The sequence below is a fragment of the Rattus norvegicus genome, chromosome 18 (genome assembly GCF_021556685.1).
Source record: "Rattus norvegicus strain SHRSP/BbbUtx chromosome 18, alternate assembly SHRSP_T2T, whole genome shotgun sequence".
NCBI classification, from domain to species: Eukaryota; Metazoa; Chordata; class Mammalia; order Rodentia; family Muridae; genus Rattus; species Rattus norvegicus.
The window spans coordinates 6,079,239-6,103,524 of record NC_141551.1 but is presented as its reverse complement, the minus strand read 5'-3'; the positions used below and the strand labels follow the sequence as shown (position 1 = coordinate 6,103,524).

At 41.5% G+C, this 24,286-nt stretch overlaps 1 protein-coding gene across 1 annotated transcript in view; it reads right to left on the bottom strand.

Annotated features, from left to right (window-relative positions):
* Psma8 (proteasome 20S subunit alpha 8) overlaps positions 1–21,062 on the bottom strand; it is a 64,450-nt gene extending 43,388 nt beyond the window's left edge. Inside the window, 2 exon segments of the mRNA NM_001108884.3 lie at positions 3,777–3,903; positions 20,862–21,062. Of these exon segments, the coding sequence (NP_001102354.1) occupies positions 3,777–3,903; positions 20,862–20,963 (229 nt within the window). The 5' untranslated portion in view covers positions 20,964–21,062.
* Positions 21,063–24,286: the final 3,224 nt, after the last annotated feature.

Sequence of the window (24,286 nt, the reverse complement as noted above, 5' to 3'; positions counted from 1 at the left end):
ATACAGAAAATGTGGTACATCTACACAATGGAATATTACTCAGCTATCAAAAACAATGACTTTGTGAAATTCATAGGCAAATGGATGGAACTAGAAAATACCATCCTGAGTGAGCTAACCCAATCACAGGAAAACACACATGGCATGCAGTCACTGATAAGTAGATATTAGCCCAAAAGCTCAAATTACCCAAGATACAATCCACCAACCACATGAAGCTCAAGAAGGACAACCAAAGTGCTGATGCTTCAATCCTTCTTAGAAGTAGATCAAAAGTATCCATAGCAGGAAATATGGGGACAAAGTTTGGAGCAGAGACTGAAGGAATGGCCATTCAGAGCCTGCCCCACCTGGGAATCCAGCCCATATACACACAGCCACCAAACCCAGACAATATCGCTGATGCCAATAAATGCATGCTGACAGGAGCCTGAGAGGCTCTGCTAGAGCATGGCAAATACAGAGGCAGATGCTCACAGCCAACCATTGAACTGAGAACAGGTTCCCATTGGAGGAGTTAGAGAAAGAATTGAAGGAGCTGAAGTGGCTTACAACCCCCATAAGAACAACAATGCCAAGCAACCAGAGCTCCCAGGGACTAAACCACTACCCAAAGAGTACTCATGGACAGACGCATGGTTCCAGCTGCATATGTAGCAGAGGATGGCCTTGTTGGGCACCAGTGGGAGGAGAAGCCCTTTGTCTGCCAAGTCTGAACGTGCCCCTGCCTCCCCAGTGTAGGGAAATGTCAGGGTGGGTAAGTGGGAAGAGGTGAGTGGTTGGGTGGGGGAAAACCTTCTTAGAAGAAGGGGGTTGGAGGGATGGAGTAAGGGGTTTATGGATGGGAAACCAGAGAATTGGATAACATTTGAAATGTAAATTAAAAAATCCAATAAAAGAAAATAAATCTGTCGTGTAAAAATAAATAAATAAATAAATAAACACATTGTGCATATTTAAAAGAATGATAAAAAAAAAGTCACTACAAAACCAAGTGCTGTGACAGTAGCGACGTAAACAACACAGCCACTTTACAATCTGGCACTGAAAAAACACTAAAGATGTATTACCCCACAAGCCGGCAATTGTATGGTATCTATTCCACAGAAATAAAACTACATATTCCCAAAAACTCCTACCCCAAGATATTCACACTTTTCCTGTAAAAAGCAAAAACTAGAATGGCCCAAAGATAAGCAGGCAGCCTGTTAACAACAGTGGCCCATTCAACAGGCCACAATGATGAAGGGAAAAGCTGCTGCTAACACCTCCAGCCGCCAGGGGGAGCTGCAGAGGACTTGCACCAAATGAACAAGGGTCGCCAGCAAAGGTTCCACATGTGAATCAGAGAAGATTCAAAAATAACAAAATTATAGAAGCAGACTTGACCAGTGGGCGTCTGGTCAGAGAAGGGGAAGGGACTGGCATGAGTTATGTTGAGCTGACAGAACAGTTGTGCCATGAATACAGTGGGAACAGCGTGAATCTACGTGTGGGCTAAGTACACCCAAACTGCTCAACAGATCTTCTGCAGAGAAGTGAAACCTCTGTTCCCAGAGACTCTTGTACTTAAACGTCCATACTTCACTTGTAATGGACGAAAACTGGAAATGGCTCAAATATCTTTTAGCGGCTGAGCTGTTAACAAAGGCGGGACATTCTCATACCACACCACTTCTCATTACAAACATCGCATGTATACAGATGCGTAGAGAGCTGCTGAAATCTCGGCCAGTTTATATTGGCTTACGCAAATGGTTTTAAAAATGGTATCCCTGAGGGTAAGTGTAAAAGACTCCTTTGTGTTTCTTAGAAACTTCATTTGACTCTTTAATTATAAAATTTACAAAATACTACAGGACAGGAAATGATTCAGCTGCAGGGTACCTGTCGCCTAAGGTTAGCCCCCCACACACCCACGTAAGCCAGCACAGGCAGCCATGCTGTGACCCTAGTGCTGGAGGAAGCGGACACACCTGGTCCCCAGAGCCCTGGCGGCCCTGGAGCCCACTAGACCAGGATGACCTCTACCCACAGAGAAGCCTCTGCTTCCTGAGTGCTGAGATTAAAGACCTCCAGAAAAGATCCAGTAGAAAAGCAATAAAGGAAGCTATCCTAAACCACCTCTGGCTTCCCTGTGCATGCCCAGCCGTAGACACGCGAGCAAGCTCTATACACACCCCCACCCCCAACGCAATTTTGGGTTTGAGGGTAGACAAAGGCCAAGTGTCTGTCGGGCATAGGGCTTCTTAAAACTTTGCACACTCATGACTCCTTTGGACCAGAGAAACTTTTACATGTATAGATGTATAGATATATAAAACAAGTACACAAACCAAATATTTTGTGAAAATAATTGTTTGGTATACATGCAATTGTATCATTAAAAGAAAATAAATTGGGGTTGAGGATTTGGCTCAGTGGTAAAGCGCTTGCCTAGCAAGCACAAGGCCCTGGGTTCGATCCCCAGCTCAAAAAAAAAAAAACAAAAAACAAAAAAACAAAAAAAACAAAAAACCAAAAAACCAAAAAAAGAAAAAAAAAGAAAATAAATTTGCATACTATTGATAGTTGTTTATTTTCACACAGTTAATGGCTGAATAATTGGTACAGTTGGTCATTGAGCAGCTTCTGTCTTTTTCAGAGTTGATCAATACTTTGATTTTATAACAATCAATGCTGAGAATGCAACTTCATATAAATACATAGAACAATGTAACATGATATATTTAAAGTAATCTCAGAGATATTTGGAAACTCTGTACTGTCTTAGTCAGTACTCTGTTGCTGAGAAGAGACACCATGACCACAGAAGTCTTATAAAGGGGGCTTGCCTACAGCTTCAGAGGCTGTGGATTACCATCATGACTGGATGGCAGCATGTAGGCAGACTCAGTGTGGAGAAGTACCTGAGAGGTCTATACCCGGATCCACAGGCAGCAGGGGGAGTGGGACACAGGACCTGGCTTGAGCATCTGAAACCCTAAAGGCCATTCTCAGTGACACACTTCCTCCAACAAGGCCACAGATCCTAATCCCCAAGTAGTGCCACTCCCTGGTGACCAAGCATCCAGATATGTCAGCCCAGTGGGGCCATTCTCATCTAAACCAACACATATACTGAATCAAATTCATTGAATATTTGTTTATGAGACTCAAGCCAACATTTAAAATCAAATGTTCTAACACATATAATCAAAGGTACACCAATTTGATATATTTTGAAGAATGGTAGTTCAAAATATTGTCTTTGTCTCCCACAATGAAGGCATTATGCTACCCTCTCTCCGTCCCTCCCTCCCTCCTTCCTCCCTCCCTCTCACCCTTCTCAAACTGGAGTTGGAGGGATGGCTCACCAATTAAGTCAGATTTAAGTCAAGGTCAGTTACCTGCGTCCACACCACGCAGCTCACAACTCCAGCTGAGGAGTATCTGACGCCCTCTTCTGGCCTCTGCAGGCATCTGCACTTACATGCAGAAACCCACACATATATACATATAATACAAATAAAGGTAAATAAAAATCTTTTAAAATTCTATAAATCCTATAAGTTATAAGTTCTATAAAGCACAGTAAGGAGAAGTCCATCTTTCACATGGATGCTTTACTGTCGAAGTTCATTATTTTAAAACTCCCAGTCTACAGAGCCCTGGGCTTTAAGTATAGGTGATACTTTGTACTTAAGTAAATGAAGCAAAAGTGTAGCACCAGGGTAGCTGTGTTACTGGCCTCCTACAGGAAAGTATCATAGGTACCACTGAGCACCAGTACGCACCTGCGAAGGCCATGCAGACATGGTCATCGAGGGCGCAGATTTTCCTCACAGTCCTTTCATCTTGAAGCTTGGCCACTGACTTTTTTTCTACTCCGAGCACAACTATATTAGTTCCTCGAATTCCAACCTATAAAGACATTTTTTGTAAAAGTAAATTTAAAGTCAAAACTGGCTAATTACTCTAACATGTTTCAAAGAGTTAAAGGGTTTCTCTTAATTAATAAAATGGAAAAGGAGCCATCTAGAAAGTAGGCTGTGCAGGTGCTGGAAGACTAGATACTCAGTCCCCAGCCTCAAGAAGAAAACACAATCAGTGGTGCATGAAAACCACACCTAAATACACAACAACTTTAGGGTGAATGAAAGGAGAGGCTGGTGATCCAAGCAGATGCCTTTCAGTGGCAGAACCAATCCTGACAAGGTAGGCTGGGGCTGGGAGATGCCTCCTCTTTGGGAAAGAACCTTGCTCTATGAGAAGGAACACAGCATCCACATGAACATGCCAGGTGGGTTCCCAACAGCAAGCCGACTTCCAGCTGATCTAGGTGAAATGGCCGGTGTCTGGTTCAGTCAGAGGACAATTTTGGGAGCTCAATTCTCTCTTACAACCACTTGGTTCCTGGGGGCAGCACGCAGGGTATCGGGCTCAACAGCAAGCACCTTTCCCTGCAGTCATCCAGACCTGGTCTCTGCCTTTTGAATGTGGGTGCAATGTGCTCATCTGGCCCGAGTTCCTCACTGAGACGTCCCCACCCCGAGGGACTGCATCTTTCAACTGTGAGCAAATAGGGGTATTTGACTTCTTCTCTTGCTTGTCTCACGTTTGTGTCATTCTTCTATCTTTCCACCCTAGCTAAGACCTGAAGCACTGTGTATTGGATAAAAGTAAATAAAGCAAATACGTTCGTATTGTTCCTGATTTGAACTGCTCCCCATTTAATACAATTCTGGCCCCCAGGTTTGCCATATATAGTTCACATATGTTCCTTCTATTCCTAGTCTCTTCTGAGCTTTTATCACCACGAGATACTGAATTTTGTTAAAAGCCTTTTCTGTATCTACTGATAAAATAATCATGTGTTTTTTGTCTTTGAGTCCATTTTTTCCCATTTTTCTCACTTAGTATTAGGTCTTTGAGAACTTCAAATAATGCATTTTGACCATCACCTCTCCTCCAACTTCTCCCAGATTAGCTTGCCTATCCACGCAACTTTGTGTCTTCTTTTCTCAAACCACTGGAGTCCAATTTGTTCACGTCTGGTCATCCCCGCCCCTAGAGCACGGCTGACCTATCAGGGGCCTCAAAGAAAACTGACGTACTCTTTCCCGGAAGCCATCAATTGCCAATCAACCTTTGCTAGGAACGACTTTGTGCTCTTGGTCCCTCTCCATGCTGGGATTTTGTCTAGCTTGAGCTCACATAGGTTTCTGCCTGCTGTCATAACCACTGTTGAGTTAATATGTGTCAGTGCCTTGTTATTTCCATAAAACAGTTTACTTGCAGTCATTGACCACCTCCGGCTCTAACACTCTTTCCTCCACCTCTTCCACAACAATTTCTGAGCCTTGGGAAGAGGGTATGTGATGTCGAGGTCCCACTTAGGGCTCAGCACCTCACAGTATAGATACTTAGCCATTGTGGGTATCTGTATTAATCTAATATGTCCATTTATCAAAATAATAACAATAATTTCTCCCGTAGGACCAAGACCTAAGTAGCTACAGGTTCTTGGCCTAGATTATGGGGCCAAGACTAGACCTCAGTGTTTAGAGCAGGCAGTAAATAGTCAGAATATGGTTGGTTGCTCCCGTGAAGTTTGTGCCACTATGGATGGCATCAGTGAGAATGTCTTACCAAGCTGGACATTATTGTGGCTTCCATGGTTCGCAATGCACTGGCCTGAAACCATTTATGTCAAAAGCTAAGCAAAGTCACCCCTGGTTAGTACTTGGATGAGAGTCCACTGTATTACATTTATTGCTCTGTTCATGTGAACCCTATCAGAATCTAAGTCAAATGACTGTGATGAATAAAATTCCTGATGTGTTCTTGACTTGAGTTTCAAGTATTTTATTAAGAAACTTTGTATCTATCTTCATCAGAAAGAATGGCTTGTAATTTCCCTTTGTGAGATCGCTTATCTTATTTAGTAACAGAGTAATACTGACTTTGTAAATAGAGTTTGGAAGCATTCCTTGCTTTTCTAATTTATGGAATAGCTTGAGAAACAGTGATGTTAGTTTGTCTTTAGTGGTCTAGAGGTGAGCAGCAAGATCAATCTAGGCCTGAACCTTTGTCAGGAGAATTTTTATTACTGTTTCAATCTTGCTGTATTACAGATCTGGTTATATTATCCTCATGATTTAATTTTGGTCAGTCATATATAATCACGTTTAGGATTTTCTAATCTAATGGAATATTGAGTCTCTAATAATCATAACAGTTTTCTGAATTTCACTGTCATGCCTGTTTTATTTCCAATTTTATGAATTTAGACATTTGCACACAAGTATTTAATGTACACTGAACATATTCTTCATGCCTGATCCTCCTCTGTGAGTTGAATGAGGAATGTTCCCCAAGGCTTGGGTATTTCAACTCTGGGTCTCCAGTGGTCACACTATTTGAAGAGGTTTAGAAGGTGCGCCATTGCTAGAGGAAGTGTGTCACTAGGTCCCACTTCTGGTTTATTCTCTATGCTTTATGCTTATGATTTGAAGATGCGTACTGTTTCCTGTTACTATGCCTGTCAATTGTTGTTATGCCTTCCTATTTTGATGGGCTTTTATTTTTCTGGAACTGTAAGCTAAAATAAATACTTTTTTCCATAAGTTGCTTTGGTCGTAGTATTTTATAGAGCAATAGGAAAGTAAATAATCTATCCTGTTTCTTCACTGAAAAGGAAAGGTATCATATTATCCATGTTGGATCTCAAAAATCACTGGCAGTAGCTGTAGATGATCTTAACTTCCTGATCCTTGCATCTCTTTCAAGATCTGAACTTCCAGAGGCCTGCTCATGCGGGGCAGGGAATCCAACTCAGGCATTCATCAATGTGCGGCAGGCACTTTACCAATGGAGTTACAGCCCAGACCTCTCTCTTTCAGTTAGGTTGGATCCAATTCTTTGATTTGCTCTTTGATTGTCTGCCTTTAAAAACATATTTTTGGGGGCTGGGGATTTAGCTCAGTGGTAGAGCGCTTACCTAGGAAGCGCAAGGCCCCTGGGTTCGGTCCCCAGCTCCGAAAAAAAGAACCAAAAAAAAAAAAAAAAAAAACCAAAAAACCAAAAAACAAAAAAAACAAAAAAAACCCAAATTTTTTGTTTTGTTTTGTTTTTTTCTTTTTTTTTTTTTTTTCAGAGCTGGGGACTGAACCCAGGGCCTTAAGCGCTCTACCACTGAGCTAAATCCCCAAACCCTAAAAACATATTTTATTAATTTCTGCTCTGATCTTAATTCTTTCTGCCTCTCTGCTGATTTTGTTAGAGCCTTTCCGAGGCTCTAACATCCATCATTAAGTTATTAATTTCAGATCTGACTCTTCAATATAGACATTTGTAGCTATAAACTCTTAACAGTGCTCACTGCTCTGCCTGTGTCCTGGCATATTGTTTTCATTTCCACTTCCTTCTCATTTCCTTTTTATTCCTTCTATGGCTCATTCATCATGGTTTTCAAGCTCACGAATATGTACATACCCAAGCTTCTACTATTATTTATGCTTTTTTCATTTTGGTCAAATAATCTCCCGGTATTTAAAGATTTACTTTGCCTCCTGTTATATGATCTATTTTATTTACTTTTATTGGATATTTTCTTTATTTACATTTCAAATGTTAGCCCCTTTCCCGGTTTCCCCTCCGCAAACCTCCCACCCCTCCCCCTGCTTCTATGAGGGTGCTCCCCCACCCACCCACACACTTCCACCCCCCACCCCACCCCGGCATTAACCTACACTGGGGCATTGAGCCTTCACAAGACCAAGGGTCTGTCCTCCCACTGATGCCAGATAAGGCCATCCTAGGCGATATATGCAGCTGGAGCCATGCAAACTCCTTCTGCTCCTTCAGTCCTTCCCCTAACTCCCCCATTGTGGTCCCAGTGCTTAGTCCAATGGTTGGCTGTGAGCATCTGCCTCTGTATTTGTCATGTTCTGGAAGAGCCTCTCAGGATACAGCTATATCAGGCTCCTGTCAGCATGCACTTCTTGGCATAAGCAATAGGGTCTGGATTTAGTGTCTGCATAAGTGATGGATCCCTCATGTGGGGCAGTCTCTGGATGGCCTTTTCTTCAGTCTCTGCTCCATACTTTGTCCCCGTGTTACCTTTAAACGAGCAATTCTGGGTTAAAAATTTGGAGATGAGTGGATGACCCTATCCTCCAAGGGAAGGCCATGCCTAACCTCTGGATATGTTCTTTACAGGTTCTCCCTGCCATTTGTTGGGGATTAAGCTAATGACATCCCTGTTGAGTCCTGGGAGCCACTTGCTTTCCTGGCATCTGGGACTGTCTGGTAGCTACCCCCAGATCCCAATCCCCCATTGCTAAAGACCTCGGTTCAAATTCCTGGCTCTCTATACATCACTCCTGTCTCCTCCCAGACCTGATCATGCCCTTCCTTTTACCCTCCCCCTCCTCTCTTCCTCCCAAACCCTTCCCACCATCTTCTACCTCCCATGATTATTTTGTTTCCCCTTCTTAGTAGGACCGAAGCATCCACACTTAGCTATTCTTGAACTTCATAAGGTCTGTGAGATGTATCATGGATATTCCGAGCTTTTGGGCTAATATCCACTTATCAGTGAGTGCATACCATGTGTGGTTTTTTGTGACTGGGTTACCTCACTCAGGATGATATTTTCTAGTCCTATCCATTTGCCTATGAATTTCATGAAGTCATTGTTTCTAATAGCTGATTAGTACACCATTGTGGAAATATATCACATTTCTGTATTAATTTCTCTATTGAGGAACATCTGGGTTGTTTCCAGCTTCTGGCTTTTATAAATAAGGCTGCTATGAACATAGTGGAGCACGTGTGTCCTTTTATATGTTGGAGCATCTTTTGGGAATATGCCCAGGAGAGGTATAGCTGGGTCCTCAGACAGCACTATGTCCAATTTTCTAAGGAACCGCCAGGTTCTAGTTTCTTGAGTTCCTTGTATATATTGGATATTAGCCCTCTATTGGATGTATCATTGGTAAAGATCTTTTCCCAATCTATTGGTTGCCTTTTTGTTCTGTTAACAGTGTCATTTGCCTTACAGAAGCTTTGCAATTTTATAAGGTCCCATTTGTCAGTTCTTGATCTTAAAGCATAAGCCATTGGTGTTCTCAGGAAAAATTTTCCCTGTGCCCATGTGTTTGAGATTCTTCCCCACTTTATCTTCTATTAGTTTGAGTGTATTTGGTTTTATCTGGAGGTCCTTGATCCACTTGGACTTGAGCTTTGTACAAGGAGATAAGAATGGGTCAATTTGCATTCTTCTACATGCTGACTACTAGTTGAACCAGCACCATTTGTTGAAAATGCTGTCTTTTTTTCCCCCCGTTGGATGGTTTTGGCTCCTTTGTCAAAGATCTAGTGACCATAGGTGTGTGGGTTCATTTCTGCGTCTTCAATTCTGTTCCACTGATCTACCTGCCTGTCTCTGTACCAATATCATACAGTTTTTATCACTATTGCTTTGTAATACTGCTTGAGGTCAGGGATGGTGATTTCCCTAGAAGTCCTTTTATGGTTGAGAATAGTTTTTGCTATCACTGATTTTTGTTATTCCAAATGAATTTGCAAATTAGTCTTTCTAACTCTATGAAGAATTGAGTGGGAATTCTGTAGATTGTTTTTGGCAAGATGGCCATATTTACTATATTGATCTGGCCAATCCATGAGCATGGGAGATTTTTCCATCTTTTGAGTTCTTTGATTTCTTCGGAGACTTGAAGTTTTTGTCATACAGATCTTTCACTTGCTTGGTTAGAATCACGCCAAGATATTTTATATTATTTGGGACTATTGTGAAGGGTGTTGTTTCCTTAATTTGTTTCTCAGCCTGTTTATCCTTTGAGTAGAGGAAGGCTACTGATTTGTTTGAGTTCATTTGATATCCAGCCACTTTGCTGAAGTTGTTTAACAGGTTTAGGTGTTCTCTGGTGGAATTTTTGGGGTCACTTAAGTACACTACCTTATCATCTGCAAATAGTGATATTTTTACTTCTTCCTTTCCAATTTGTATCCCTTTGACCTCCTTTTGTTGCCTGACTGCTCTGGCTAGAACTTTGAGTACTATAATGAATAAGTAGGGAGAGAGTGGGCAGCCTTGTCCAGTCCCTGATTTTAGTGGAATTGCTTCAAGTTACTCTCCATTTAGTCTGATGTTGGCTACTGGTTTGCTGACTATTGTTTTTTACTATGTTTAGGTATGAGCCTTGAATTTCTGATCTTTCTAAGGCTTTTAACATGAAGGGGTGTTGAATTTTGTCAAATGCATTTTTAGCATCTAATAAGATGAACATGTATTTTTTCCATTGAGTTTGTTTATATAGTGGATTATGTTGATGAATTCCCATATATTGAACCATCCCTGCATCCCTGGAATGAAGCCTACTTGAACATATTGATAATTTTGATGTGTTCTTGGACTTGGTTTATGAGAATTTTATTGAGTATTTTTGCAATATGATCTATTTTAAATCCATTTCCATGTACTAATGAGAAGAGTATGGAGTCTACAGGTGCTGAGACGGAATATGACCTCTGTAATCTCCAGTGTCACTTAAGTGACGCTTCTCTCAGTTTTCACCAGGATGACATGGTGAGGCTGTGCAGTTAGAATGAGCCACTGTTATCTTGTTGGGGTTGACATGTGTCTTTACATTGGTAGCATTTGTTTCATGAAACCAAGGGCTCTTGTGTTTTGTTCATATATGTTTAAAACTGTAATGTTCTCTGGGTGATCATTCCTTATCTACTTTTAAAAGTAGTTTTGTCGGATAGTTTTCTGTTTTCATGTCTTGGAATACCTTTTTCCATTTTTTTCAGTCAGGGGTTGTATACAGTTTTGAGGTGCATCAAATAGATTTCATGAGTTTAAGGTTTTGCTTCATGACAGAACTCACAGAAAGCCTCCTGCCTTTGTTTTCTGAGAGCTTTGGCTAGATCCTATTTTTTTAATTCAATCTTCTAGTTTGTGTCTTTAGGCTAAGAAATTTAGACCACTAGTATTGACTTATTGAAATCTGCTACTAATTCCAGAGACATTTTTTCAATATTTTGTGTGTTTTCTTAGTCCTTGTTTGCTTATGTTGTATTGTCGTGTGGTTTAGTCTTCCCTTTGGCCTCATAGATTTATTTGTTTATTTGTTGGAAAGATTCCTTCAAAAATCCCTTTAGAGCTAGTATAGAGGTCATAAATTCCTTTAGCCTTTTATTATTTTTTTTCTTTCTCCTTCATTTATGATCAACAGCTTTACTGTGTATTGTAGTGTGGGCTGATAACTGTTTTCTTTCAGAACTTGAAATATATAATTCTAAGAACTCAGAGCTTTTAAAGTTTCTGTTGAAATATGGTGTTATTATGATAGCATGTTTTTGTGTGTGACTTGGTGTTTCCCTCTTATAGTTGCCAAATATCATTTTTTCTCTTGTATATTTAATAATTTGACTATAATATGATGAGTGGAGATTGTCTGGCCTATTTAGTGTCCCATAATGTTGTGTTTTGAATGAAAATGGCTCTCATAGGCTCATACGGAGTGGTAAAAGGATAGGGACATGTGGCCTTGTTGGAGGAAGTGTGTCACTGGGGTTGGGTTTTGGGGTTTCAGAAGTTGAAGTCAGGCCCAGTGGTTCTCTATCCTTTCTTGCTGTCTGCCAATCTGGGTGTAGAACTCGGTTCCTTCTCCAACACCATGATTGCCAGCATGACACCATGCTTTCCACCATGATGACGATGGACTAAATCTCTGTACCTATAAGCCAGCTGCAGTTAAATGTTTTCCTCTGTAAGAGTTGCACGATCATGGTGTCCCTTCACAGCCACAGAAACACTAAAACAGAAGTTGCTACCGAGCGACTGGGGTATTGCTGTTATAGGCCTTACCATGGTTTTGCCTGGAGAACTATGGAACATTTTGGGACTCTGGATAGACTGAACATTTTAAGTGGGGCTTAATGCACTCCACTAGTGTGAGCACGGAAGGCAGTGGTGCTGAGGGTGATTTTAATTGTGGGGGCTCATGAGGTTTCGGAAGAGAATTTTGACATGTGACCTAGAGATCATCCTTGTGCCATTCCAGCAAAGAATGTGGCTGTATTCTCCCCTTGTCCAAACAAATAGGCTTGAGGCTAAGTTAGAGAGTTTTGAACTCACAGCATTGGCAGAGGAAGTCTCCAGACAACCGAGTCTGAACTGTGCTGCTTGGTTATTGGTGGCTACATTTATGCAGATCTATACCAAAGATGACAAGCTGAGCAAGGAAAAACCCAGGATGTACAGTTTGAGAAGAAAAGGAACACCAAGAATAAAGGGAGGGGTGACTACAGGGCACCCACATAAACTTCTTACTGGTGAAGAGACTAACGAAAAGCACACACTTTCAACCCCAGCACTCGGGAGGCAGAGGCAGGTGGATTTCAGACGCCAAGGACAGCCTGATTTAGAGTGAATTCTAGGGTAGCCACGTTTAGGCAGTGAAGGAAACAATCAAAAAGAGAAAGATGATGTTTTCTATGTAACTGATCTAATTCGGTCATGTTCCAGCCCCAGCGAGCACCAAAACCTGACAGCTGTGGCTACTGGTTTTGGCTTTAGAGTCAAGGATAGAGAAAACGGAGTATGGAATCGCCTTCTGTGACTAAAGAAAGCTGATGAGATCAAGACCATGGCTGCATGGAGGCCCAGAGGCCACTGTGTGAGGCTGCGAAAGGCCTCTGTATGAAGCAGTAGAGGTAAACCCTAGATTGCTTTGGCAGCCCCAAGATGCTGGAAATGCCAGAGCTAGGGGGTAACTGCCAGTGAAAGTTGGCAACTGTGTGGAACCAACCCAAAAGAAAGAAGTGTGCTGCAGTCAACACAGCTGGGGGGTTAGAGATCTGAAGAGCACTTTGATACCAAGCAGAAAGACGCAGAGTTCGTCCAGTTGGCTTTCAGCATTGCTCTGGTCCAGTATTTCCTAACTATGGCTCCCTTTCCTCTCCTTGGCAATGGTAAGGTATAACTTGTGCTATTTGCTTGTTGCAAGTACGTGATCTGCGTTTTCATTTTGATTTTACACACTGCCATGAGTATCAGAGACTTTGAACTTCCGATGTTAAACATTGCTGAGACTGTGATAGACTATGGGGACTTTTGAAGTTGGACCGAATGCATTTTGTACTATGATATCGCTACAAGCAAATGGGGTCAGAGAATGGAATGTGGTGGTTTGAATTAAAATGGCTCCCCATAGGCTTATAGAGCACAGGATTGTTCAAAAGGCTTAGGACATGTGGCCTTGTTGGATTGGTGCAGCCTTGGAGAACTGTGTCGCTTGGGGTGGACTTTGAGGTTTCAGGAACTCAAGCCAACGCCAGTGGCTCTTTCCCTCCCTACTGCTTCCTGATCCACATGCAGAACTCTGAGCTCCTTCTCCAGCACCAGGTGTGCCTACGAGGTGCCACATGTCCCACCATGACAATGAACTAAACCTCTGAACCTGTAACCCAGCCCCAAATAAATGCTGTCCTTCGTAAGAGCTGCTGTGGCCATGGTGTCGATTCACAGCTATAGAAACCCTAACTGAGATCTACACATCGATCTACAGTGTCTTATACATAGCTTCTCTCTATCTGTGCCATTGTCTGAACCTTCAAATTGTTCTGCATTACTTTATGCCCAGAATTTTGTCCTTCCTCGATCTGTTCTATCGGTGAGGGTTCTATGGATCTTAATAGAATATCTGACCATTTCACTCGCAGTACTTTTAATCTGCATTTCTTTTCACTACTTCTCTTTATTGAATTTTACTTTCATATCCTATTTTTACTTCCTTATTCTCTCCAGTTGTGGGGTGTGTGTGTGTGTGTGTGTGTGTGTGTGTGTGTGTGTGTGCGCGCGCGCGCGCGCACGTGTGTTTTAAACTCATTCAGGACTTTGTATACGCTCTGATTTCTTCAAATACACTTATAATCATTCTTTTGAATTTGTCAAGGATATCATCTTGTTTACTCTCATTTGAGTATATTACTGAGATTAATAATTTCTGAAAGAGATGATGCTTTTGTGTTTCATGTTTTTTGCATTAGATGGTAAATCATTGTTTGGAATTTTCAAGGTATTTCTTGTTTTATGTGTCTGGGTTTTGCCTCATATGTGTCTATGCACATGTATCCCTGGCGCCCATGGAGGCCAGAGAAGGGATCCAATCCCTGGGCCTGGAGTCATCCATGTTTGTGATCCACTACATGAGTACTGGGATTCATACCAGGGTCCTCTGGAACAACAGCCAGTACTCTTCACCACTGAGTCATCTCTTATGCCCAGAGCATTTTTATTAATGGAAATGTTTGTAATGTTCAAGAGGGACTAGATCATAGTACATTTGAAGTGCTGTTTTTCCCTACTAGGCTTCTGTTCCAAATTCCAGGCTCAGTCTTTGGTATTCTCAAAAAAAAAAAAAAAAAAAAGATTACTGGTGCTGCCTTATTCTGGCCTCCATGGACACATGCAGGTAAAATATCTATATACATAAAATAAACCAATAAACACTGCTTGGTTGGTAGTTGAAACCTCAACTCTTTCAGCACTTATTCCTGGGATCCCAGATATTGATCACATTGCTGGAAGTTCTAGTGGGAATCTCATATGCTAGTCACACACCTAGTAGTCCTTTGGGGTCAAGTAGTGAGGGCTGCTCTTGCCTTTGAGTAGTTCATTGTCAGTGGGAGGTCTCATGACAGATGTTGGTTAAATTTCTTAGCATTCCTTCAGAAGACTGGTTTCTAATGGTACTGTTTCTCCTAAGGAGGCCCTTGTGAGGCTGGGTCACTATAATACCGATCCACTCTTCGTGAGTCAGGATGCAAATGTTGGTCCCTGGGTCTGAGTAGTCTTTCCTGATGTTGTTGTGCTGCTTGTAGTCTGTGATCCCTATAGACACTGTCTTTGACTTGTTTTACATCTTGCCAAATCCTGTGTAGTTCTCAAATCTTTTCCACCACCTCGAGTTGCAAGATGGCTGTGAGCTGTCAGGTGTTAAGTGCTGGGAAATGAACTCAGATCCTCTGGAAGGACAGGAAGTGCTGATGCCACTTCTGGAATCCGTTCTGAGTGTTTTTCAGATGCTCTCAGACTGCTGCTCAGGTTGCAGGCTCAGTGAATATCCCAGGTCTCTCCGTCTGCTGCTGCCTGCAACGTTTGGAGCCTGCTTCTGTCTCATGCTTTAAAATACAGTGGGTGAGGCTGGTTAGATGGTTCAGTGCCGTGGTTAAGAGTACCTGTTGCCTTTGCTGAGGCTGGGGTGGTGGTGGTGTGTGCACGTCAGTTAGTAACACACACACATACACACAAACAACCGACTGTAACCCCATGTTTCAATGCCATCTTTTGGCTTCTGAGAGCACTGAACAAATACATACATGTAATTTTATAATTTAGAAAGAAGTTAGTAGGAATTGGAGAGATGGCTCAGCAGTTAGGAGTACTGACTGCTCTTCCAGAGATCCTGAGTACAATTCCCAGCAACTATAATGGTGACTCACAACCATCTGTAATGGGATCCAATACCCTCTTCTGGTGTGTCTGAACACGGCTACAGTGTGCTCATATACATAAACTAAATAATTATTTTTAAAAAATTAAAAAGAGGCTAGTAAGCTGGTCTAGCAGTTTAAATTGTTTATTTCTTTGTGTGTGTGTGTGTGTGTGTGTGTGTGTGTGTGTGTGTGTATACACTCACTTGCATGTGCATGTGTGCTGTGGTACTTGTGTAACTTGTGGTCATAGTATAACTTGTCTGGGGTTTAGTTCCCAGCACCCAAATTGTTTTTAAAATAATTTCTTTATTTTTAAGTGTATGGGTTTTTGCTTGCATATATGCCGTGTGGTACATGTGTCCAGTGTTCTTTCCTAGAACCACATAGAGTGAGTTACAACCTCCTCTATCTCCAGGGGACCCAGAGCCCTCTGCTGGCCTCCATAGGCACTACACTCACATGTGCACACACACACTTAGACATACAAATTAATAAAGATATAATTAAACAATCTAATTACTTTATTTTAGTGATTAATGTTAATTATTAATTAATTTAATTAACAAATTAAATTAATATAATCTCTAGCCAATATCAATCTTTGAGTTTTAAACATGTATATTGGTTGTATACTAGATTTGTTTGTTTCTTGATTTAACTCAAGGTCTTGCTATGTAGCCTAGGCTGGCCTTGAGCTCGCAATCCTCTTGCTCAAGTGCCACCACACTCAGTATTATATTTTGCACAGCTGCTTTCTGAACTCTCTTGCAACACAGGCCTCTGTGCAGGGCCACTTGTGACATGGCAAATGGGCTCCACTAGAGCGAGTAACAGAAAGCAGTATGGGCAAGCGGAGATGAGGAAACGGAGCCACCTGATTGCCCTCCATCTGCAGAGTGGCATTCCATCACTTCATTCATTAGAAGTAAACCATCAGCATCGCTCATCTGAGGGGCCATGACCCAGCATGAGCATTCAAGCTGAGGCAAAGGGGTAACTTCAGGAACACCTTAGTCTAACCAAGTCGGTTATAGTATCACACGATTCACATTCATAATAAAACTGCAGCTCAACTCAGACAGAGGCACCGTCTTAGATTCTTACTTTCCTGACCAACACCAACGAGATAGTCAGGACAGTGTTTCCCGGGACCTGCTTTGTTACCACTTTTGTTGGAGCCCTAGCAACAGCTTTTATCTATATGATTATCACAGGGGTGTAACTGGTCTCTCCAAATCTAGTTCTAATCTCATCCCATCCAATGCTCACAGGGTAGCTGGAGAAATCTTTGGAAAGGAGAGGGGAAAAGGAAGAAGAGAAAGAAGAGAGGGAGGGAGAAAGGAAGAAATGGAGGTGGGGTGTATCTCAGTCACCATTCTTTGCTTCCTACTTGGCATATGTAGAGCAGATTCTCACTAAGCAAACAAAGACAACAGCAAGACACAGGACAAAAGGATCCAAGGACATTTGTACTGTGCATGTCATCTGTCCTTTGTGCTGAAGCAGACGGGCATCATCTTGCTTGAAACAAACCCTCACCACCATCTTGGGACTCATATCCCATCAGCTCCTCCAGAGAAGAAAAGTTAGCAGGATCTCTAGTGGTGGACTTGCAGGACTGGGTGCCATGACCCAGTGATATATATATATGCAGTCTGTTTTGAGAAGAAAATATCAAGAACCTAAAAAGGGACAGTAGTCACCCCCAAATCCTTCCAGGATCCTTCAGGTTTCTGGACTCAAACCTTCCTATTGTTTTCTCAGCCATTCTGAATGTCTTTTCACTCTACAATGTAGTTGTCTTGTCTTCCCACATGATATTCTCTTTGTTTAAAATACTCTTCCTTCCTCTGCTTTCCACCTCCTCACCTGGTAATGTCCATCTTTCCAATGGCTCCTTAAATATGCTTTCTAAGGAGGGTTTCTCTTGTAACTGCAATTTCTGTAGCATCCCTTGCCATCTCTAGTATTATACTCATTTAGGCCTTGTACGGACTTTTTATTTTATAATAAAGGGAATCCCAACATAGCCCGCGCTGGCCTGGAACTCACAGTCTTCCTGAGTGTTGCTGTACGGTCATGTACCACCATTCCCATCTCGGACTTTTCTCTTATTTCTCGGAGTTTCTTTTTTTTTTTTTTTTTTAAAGATTTATTTATTTATTATATATAAGTACACTGTAGCTGTCTTCAGATACACCAGAAGAGGGCATCAGATCTCTTTACAGATGGTTGTGAGCCACCATGTGGTTGCTGGGAATTGAACTCATGACCTCTGGAAGAGCAGTCGGGTGCTCTTAACCGCTGAGCCATCTCTCCAGCCCTCGAAGTTTCTTTCTAGACAGTAAGTTCTTTAAAAACTAGGATAGTATCTACCACTTCACAGTGAAACCCTACAATCTAGGTTAGCATGTAAGTCTTTTTGAAAGGACTTAGAAAATTGACATGCTGGAAGGACCAGAGACAAACTGAATCAAAAAAGGGAAGAATCATAAATAGTAACAGTTCCAATTAATAGTTTATGTGAATTACATCTTAACTTGTATTGCTTCTTTCACACACATCAATCTTATGAATAAGGAGCTATTTTGATGTTTATTTTACTAAAAAAAAATACTACTGCTATGGCTAGGCAGTCAAGAGCCTTTATTGCTCACATAGAGGACTCTGGTTTGGGTCCCAGCACCCACATCTGGTAGTTCATAACTGCTACAACTCCAGCTCCAGAGGATCTTACGCCCTCTTCTGGCTTCGGAGGATATCAACACACACAGTGCACACAAACTTAGGAAGGTGCACACAGTCATATACAGAAATAAGACAAACAGATCTCTCAAATTATAAAAAGGAACAATTAGTTAAAAACACTTGCTCTTGCAGAGGACCCGTTTTGGTTCCCAGCACTCACAGGGTAGTGTACAAATATCCACACCTTCTGTTCGATTAGACTAGGCTGGCGAGTCGGAGAGCCCTGGAAAGCCTTCTGCTCCCCCTTTCATTATAAACACGTAGCTCTGTGCATTATCTAAACACAGGTTCTGGAGCCTCAGCTCCAGGTCTCATGCTTGCACAGCAAACATTTTGCTCATGGAGCTATTTCTCAGCCTACGAATGGAGATTCTTAACGGAGAGGTAAGGGCTGAAATATCACTCAACAGGAGCGCACACACGCAGCATGTTCAGGGCCCTGGGTTTGACATCTAGCACCAAGAAACAAAGGACACAAATCAACATTAAAAAAATAAAATATGGGTGGTGGTGTACCCCTTTAGTCCCCAGCACTCAAAAGGCAGAGGAGGATCTCTGAGTTTGAGGCCAGCCTGGTCTACAGACTGGCTTCTAGGACAGCCACAGTTACACAGGAAAACCTCGTCTTGAAAAAGGAAAAAAGGAAAAGCAAATGTTTTCCCTTCTGTGTACAGTGACAGAAACATTGATTAGTGAAATCTAGAAGCCACCTCTTAAAGATGTGGATACTGACTAAGGAACGCTATGAAAGTTATACAACAGAGCTGAGATTCAACAAGTTAAAATATAGCCCTCATAAAAATCCGGGGTCAGGGAAAGGATAAATCGAAGAATGAGAATAAATTTTAACTTTTTTATGATAATGCTATGATTCACAGGCTCTCCTAAGATTGCGGTACTTTTCCAAAATGTCATTCAAATATATTTTGTCTTTATAGAAAAAGAAACTGAACCAAAAGGAAGGAAGCCTTCCTTCCGGCCCCAGTATGTGCTGTTAGCTAATTATCAAGCAGGGAGCAGAACCTGGGCTCTCTAATTATGGCCCATATAATTTTTATATCATCTTACTAAGTAATGTCATGTCTTCATAGCGGTCAAAGCTGATCAGGCAGGCTTACTTGTAATCCATCATATCTACTGTTTATAGACAACAATATTTAACAGCATAACTTTATTCAATGTAAAAGGTCATAGCACCCTCAAGGAAACACAATGAATAACTCCATAAAAAGATGCAAATTATAATTTCATAATTCTGAGGTAAGAGTCTCATCCTTCCAGTGTATCCTTAAAGATGCCCAGTGCAGGTCTGTTTATGTCCTTACCCTTTTATAGCTCCTTACAAAGGAGCTATCAGTCAGCTCCGTAACATCCTTAAAGCTCTTTAAATGAGCCGGTGTGGTTTCTTATCACACCCCCATCTTATCCCATTACTTATTTTAGGCTCTAAAACTGGGGCATTATTTCCTAACCATATGCTACGCACCATGCTGGGGACTATATAACTTTTTGTTTTTATCAAAATGGTACCCCTTTGGTTTAAGCAATACCGGGCTTTCCTTAAACTTCTAGTTCTAACAAAGCTTAACTAGTGGGCCCATGTAAATAGGAAAATATTTTTAAAATGATCTCTTTTTTTGTAATTATTTTTGCCATTTTACATTTGATAGATTTATTAGATTTATAACAAAAGTGAATTAACTTCTTTCCATTATCAAGTTGATATAGAAGTGGAAGCTGATACTTGTAGACTGGGAGATGTTCTGTGAATTCTCATAGCTACTGTCTCAATTTCCAAAACACACACAAACATAGTCGTGAAATTTGAGAGATTTTTTAAAAAAAAATCATATCCTGTATTCATGGACTAGGGCTCAGAAGCCTGGGGGGGGGTGCTAGATCTTTCACTGGGGCACTTTTGTCCTTTAAATTTTTCATAAATTATGATGATTATTGAACGCAGTTAAAGCTTGGCAGCAGCGTAACAGCTGTCCTGGGTATTTAAAAGTTTTCAGGTGATGTAGATTCATAAGTCTAAAACAGGGTAGAATCTCATGAAATTTCCAGTATTACTTGAACACCCACATGTGCGTGCACACACAGCAAGTGCAAAAGTGAGGATTTGGGAGGGCCGGGGCCTTTGAAACACTGCCAAGTACTGAGGTTGAAATCTGAGCAATTACTTTTAATGAAGCCATTTGGATTAGCATTTCTAACTGTTCTCGCACTAACAGGAAGTTAGTATTTGATTCGTTCTGGGACTGGGGGCGTGTTGGCGGGGGGCGGGTGGTGGTGCTGGAAGGTTTTAATTTTTATCAAATTTTTATATGAAAGAACTACAAACTCTACCTTGGGTCAGTGGATTCACAAGGAAGTGGCCCTGAACACCGATGTAGAATGTTCTAGGTGTTTTGTCAGTTAATAGAAACATACACCAGTCTGTGGCTGTTGTTAAACAAAGGCAGTTGCAGAGGGCTGAACTCTGTAACCTCCACTGCCAACCTGAGGCTGTGTCCCCAGTAAAGGAAATATTTCTCACACCAGAGCCTTTGCCCTGGGAGCCAGAGCTGGAATAGCGGCTGCCTGGGGGAGCAGCTTACCGCGGTGGAGCCTTTCTTCACTGCTTCCTGGGCATACTCCACTTGGAAAAGGTGTCCATCCGGGGAGAAGACAGTGATTGCCCTGTCATACCGAGAAGCCATCACGCAGGCCTTCGAAGAATCCTACAAGGCCTCAGAAGCTGCCTAGGACAGGGGTCCGCAGGGCCTGCTCGTGCTAACGCTCGGAAGTAGTTACTCTTGAACGCCCAAGTGCTCCCAACCGCCTCCGGAAGTCCTGGAGTTCCAGACTTTGTTCCTCCCCCCCGCCCCCTCCCCCAAGTCTGAGCGCCTTTGGCTGTCTTGCTTGTGTGGCCTGAAGGATAGGAAAGATGTCAAAACACCTAGAATATATAGATATACTTCGACGGATCTCTGAGTTGAGACTAGCCTGGTCTACAGAGTAAATTTCAAGACAGCCACGGCTACACGGAGAAGCCAGCCCTGTCTTGTAAAAAAACCAAAAAACCAAAAAAGTGAGATTCTCTTTTGATAGTAGACTTTGAATCTACCATCTTGCACACTACATCCCTGAGACACATCCATCCCTTGCTCCGACTTTAAAACTTGAAACAGTCTTCCTAAGTTGCTCAGGTTTGCAAAGAAATTACAATTTTACCAATGTCATAAGTTTCTTCTACCCCCCTCCAGCTTTGTAAACAAAATAGAGCTTATGGGCAAATAACGCATTTACTCAAGAACATACTCCATCAGATTAATATGAATGGAGAGGATTAATATAATAGTGTTTTAATTAAAGAAAGAAATAAGGGTCCAAAGATAAATATGTCTAAAGCTGAACTGTAGCAAGAGTTACATATAACCCAGTTGCAACATTACTGCCTGTGAAACAAGTCTTTGTCCTCATCAGTAAGATGGGAATATTTAAAAACCTGCAGCAATGTGTTCTGAGGTTAAAACGTGTTTATAGGTGTCATAACTTAAAATGGTTCCAGATGGGTACTAACAGGCAGGTACAGTTAGCTATTATTACTTGCCATGTATTTTTTATTAGATACCATTTTCCATGGGGAGGGATCTTAAAGTTGATGAAATCAACCTTAACTGAGAGAGAGAGAGAGAGAGAGAGAGAGAGAGAGAGAGAGAGAGAGAACAAAGAAACTCATTTCTCTTTTCAAAATCCTAGATTTTAGTTGACTTCTGAAAACGAGCTGTATTCATCCCTCCCCGACCCCTTCAAACCTTCTTTTCCATTAGCCACTCTTTAGAAAGCTTGATCCTTTGGAGGTATGTCCTGGACCAAAATCATCTTCTCTTACAGTTATTTTACTGCATCAGGACAAACCATTTGCCAGGAGAAGTTTCTGAGAAATATTTGATTACTTTGCTAAATATTCACTCTTAAAAAAAAAAAAAACCAAACTCGTTATACTCATAGATTCACAGGAAGCCTCAAAAATGGAGAGAGGGGGCTCTTGTACCCAGTTCAGTCTGGTGGCTATAGTTTCCTACCTACAGTAAGTACAGAATGGATACCAGGAAGCTGACATTGACGTCCTTCACAGAGCTTTTCTAGATTTCAACAACTTGCTGTACTCCTCATATGCATTTCCGTGCAGTCTATCAGGTGTAGGTTGCCACCACACCCACCTCCATAGTCTAAGTCCCTTGAGAATTCCACTTGCAAAACACACCTACCTATTCCTGCTTCAGTTACTTTGACAAACAGTAATCCGTTCTTGATCTCTTAATTTTCTCTACAAAAGGTTGATATCTAGGATATAAATGTCTTATGAATTTTTATTTTAAAAAATAAATATAGAGCCACAGGAAGTTAGGGAATGCTAAAGTGCTCCCTTACATGGTCAAGCATAACCTTTAAAGTCACAGAACAGTAGGAAAGCCAGCGGCCAGCATTAGTACAGGGAATAGCTATACATTTAAAGAAAAATTATTTTTTACTATTTGCATTGTGAGACTAGAGCGAGGATGTGTGTATATACATGAGTACAGGCTTCTGATAGCAAGATGAGGGTGTCCAAGCACTGGACATGGGGCTACAAGGCAGTGTGGGGCACCTGGTATGGTTTCTGGGAACCAAATTCAAGTCTTCTCTCTATAAGGACAACACGTGCTTTAAACACTGAGCCATGTCTCTAGCCCTCTGTCTAGTTTTGACTTAAAAGCATTTTGTAAAGGGTAAAACATATTAGAGGACGCACTTTAGAAATATTAGGAATGTTTGGCCAGGAACAGTAGAGTACACCTTTAATCCCGGCATTCGGGAGGCAGAGGCAGGTGGGTCTTTGTGAGTTCTAGGCCAGCCTGGTCTACATAGTGAGTTCCAGAGTAGTGAGCAGCTACATAGAGACACCTTGTTTCAAAACAAAATTAAAGATCGAGGCTCCACAAATTCCATCTAAAAAGTTCTGTATCTTTGTGCAGATATGTTCATGTGTGTACGCAATATTCATTAACACTTAATTATCCCACCTATAAAACCTGTATAATTCCTTGCTCACAAGGTTGTCGCAGTGAAAGAAAATTAATCATTGAATAAGCTCTCCCATGGCCGTCTGGAACAGAGGAAGCTCTTTAGAATATTGGCTATTATTATTTATTATTGAGTCGAGAAAAGATGACAACTTTTTAAGAAAGGAAGCACACAGTTGTAGCAGGAACCAGTTTATACCTCTTTAAAATGTGTGTTTAACCTCTTTTAAATGTGTATTTAAGCCGGCATGACGGCACTTGGGAGTTGGAGGCAAGAAGATCAGGAGTTCAAAATGATCTACAAAGGGGTTCACGGAAGCTCAGCCTCATGAGATCCTACCTCAAAAAAGTCAGAAAAGTTCAAAGATCTATATTTGAGCAAATATACATTTGGAGCTGTATAGAGAAAGGAGTGAAAAGACACATGTCAACTTACCAAAAGCCTTCTTGGCAACAGGCTAGAGATTAGAAAGGTGTATGAGGGAGAAATTGTTATATTAAACTGTGTCTCCCTCTTTCTCCCTTTGTCTCTGTCTCTCTTTCTCTGTGTCTCTGTGTCTCTGTGTCTATCTGTCTGTCTGTCTCTCTCTCTCCCTCTCTCTCTCTCTCTCTCCCTCTCTCCCTCTTTCTATCTCTCTGTATGTATGTATGTCATCTAGAATTTTTTTGAGCATAGATTACCTTACACTTACCAGAAGTAACCAGCATGAAACAATTTAATTCCTAGAGGTTCCAGGGCACCTGATGCCTCCAGCCTCCACAGGCACCTTCACACACACGCACATATCCATATGAACATTCATAATTTAAAATAAAATAAGTCTTTAAAGAAGGTCTGTGTTCTCTCTAAAGTGCTAGCAAAGAATGGAGATCGGTGGTTCCACGGTTCTGATAGACGCAGAAAAGATAGGCTTGGCTTTTACCCTTGAGGTATTTGCCTATTCTCCTAACACAGTTAAGAAACCAAAGTGGAC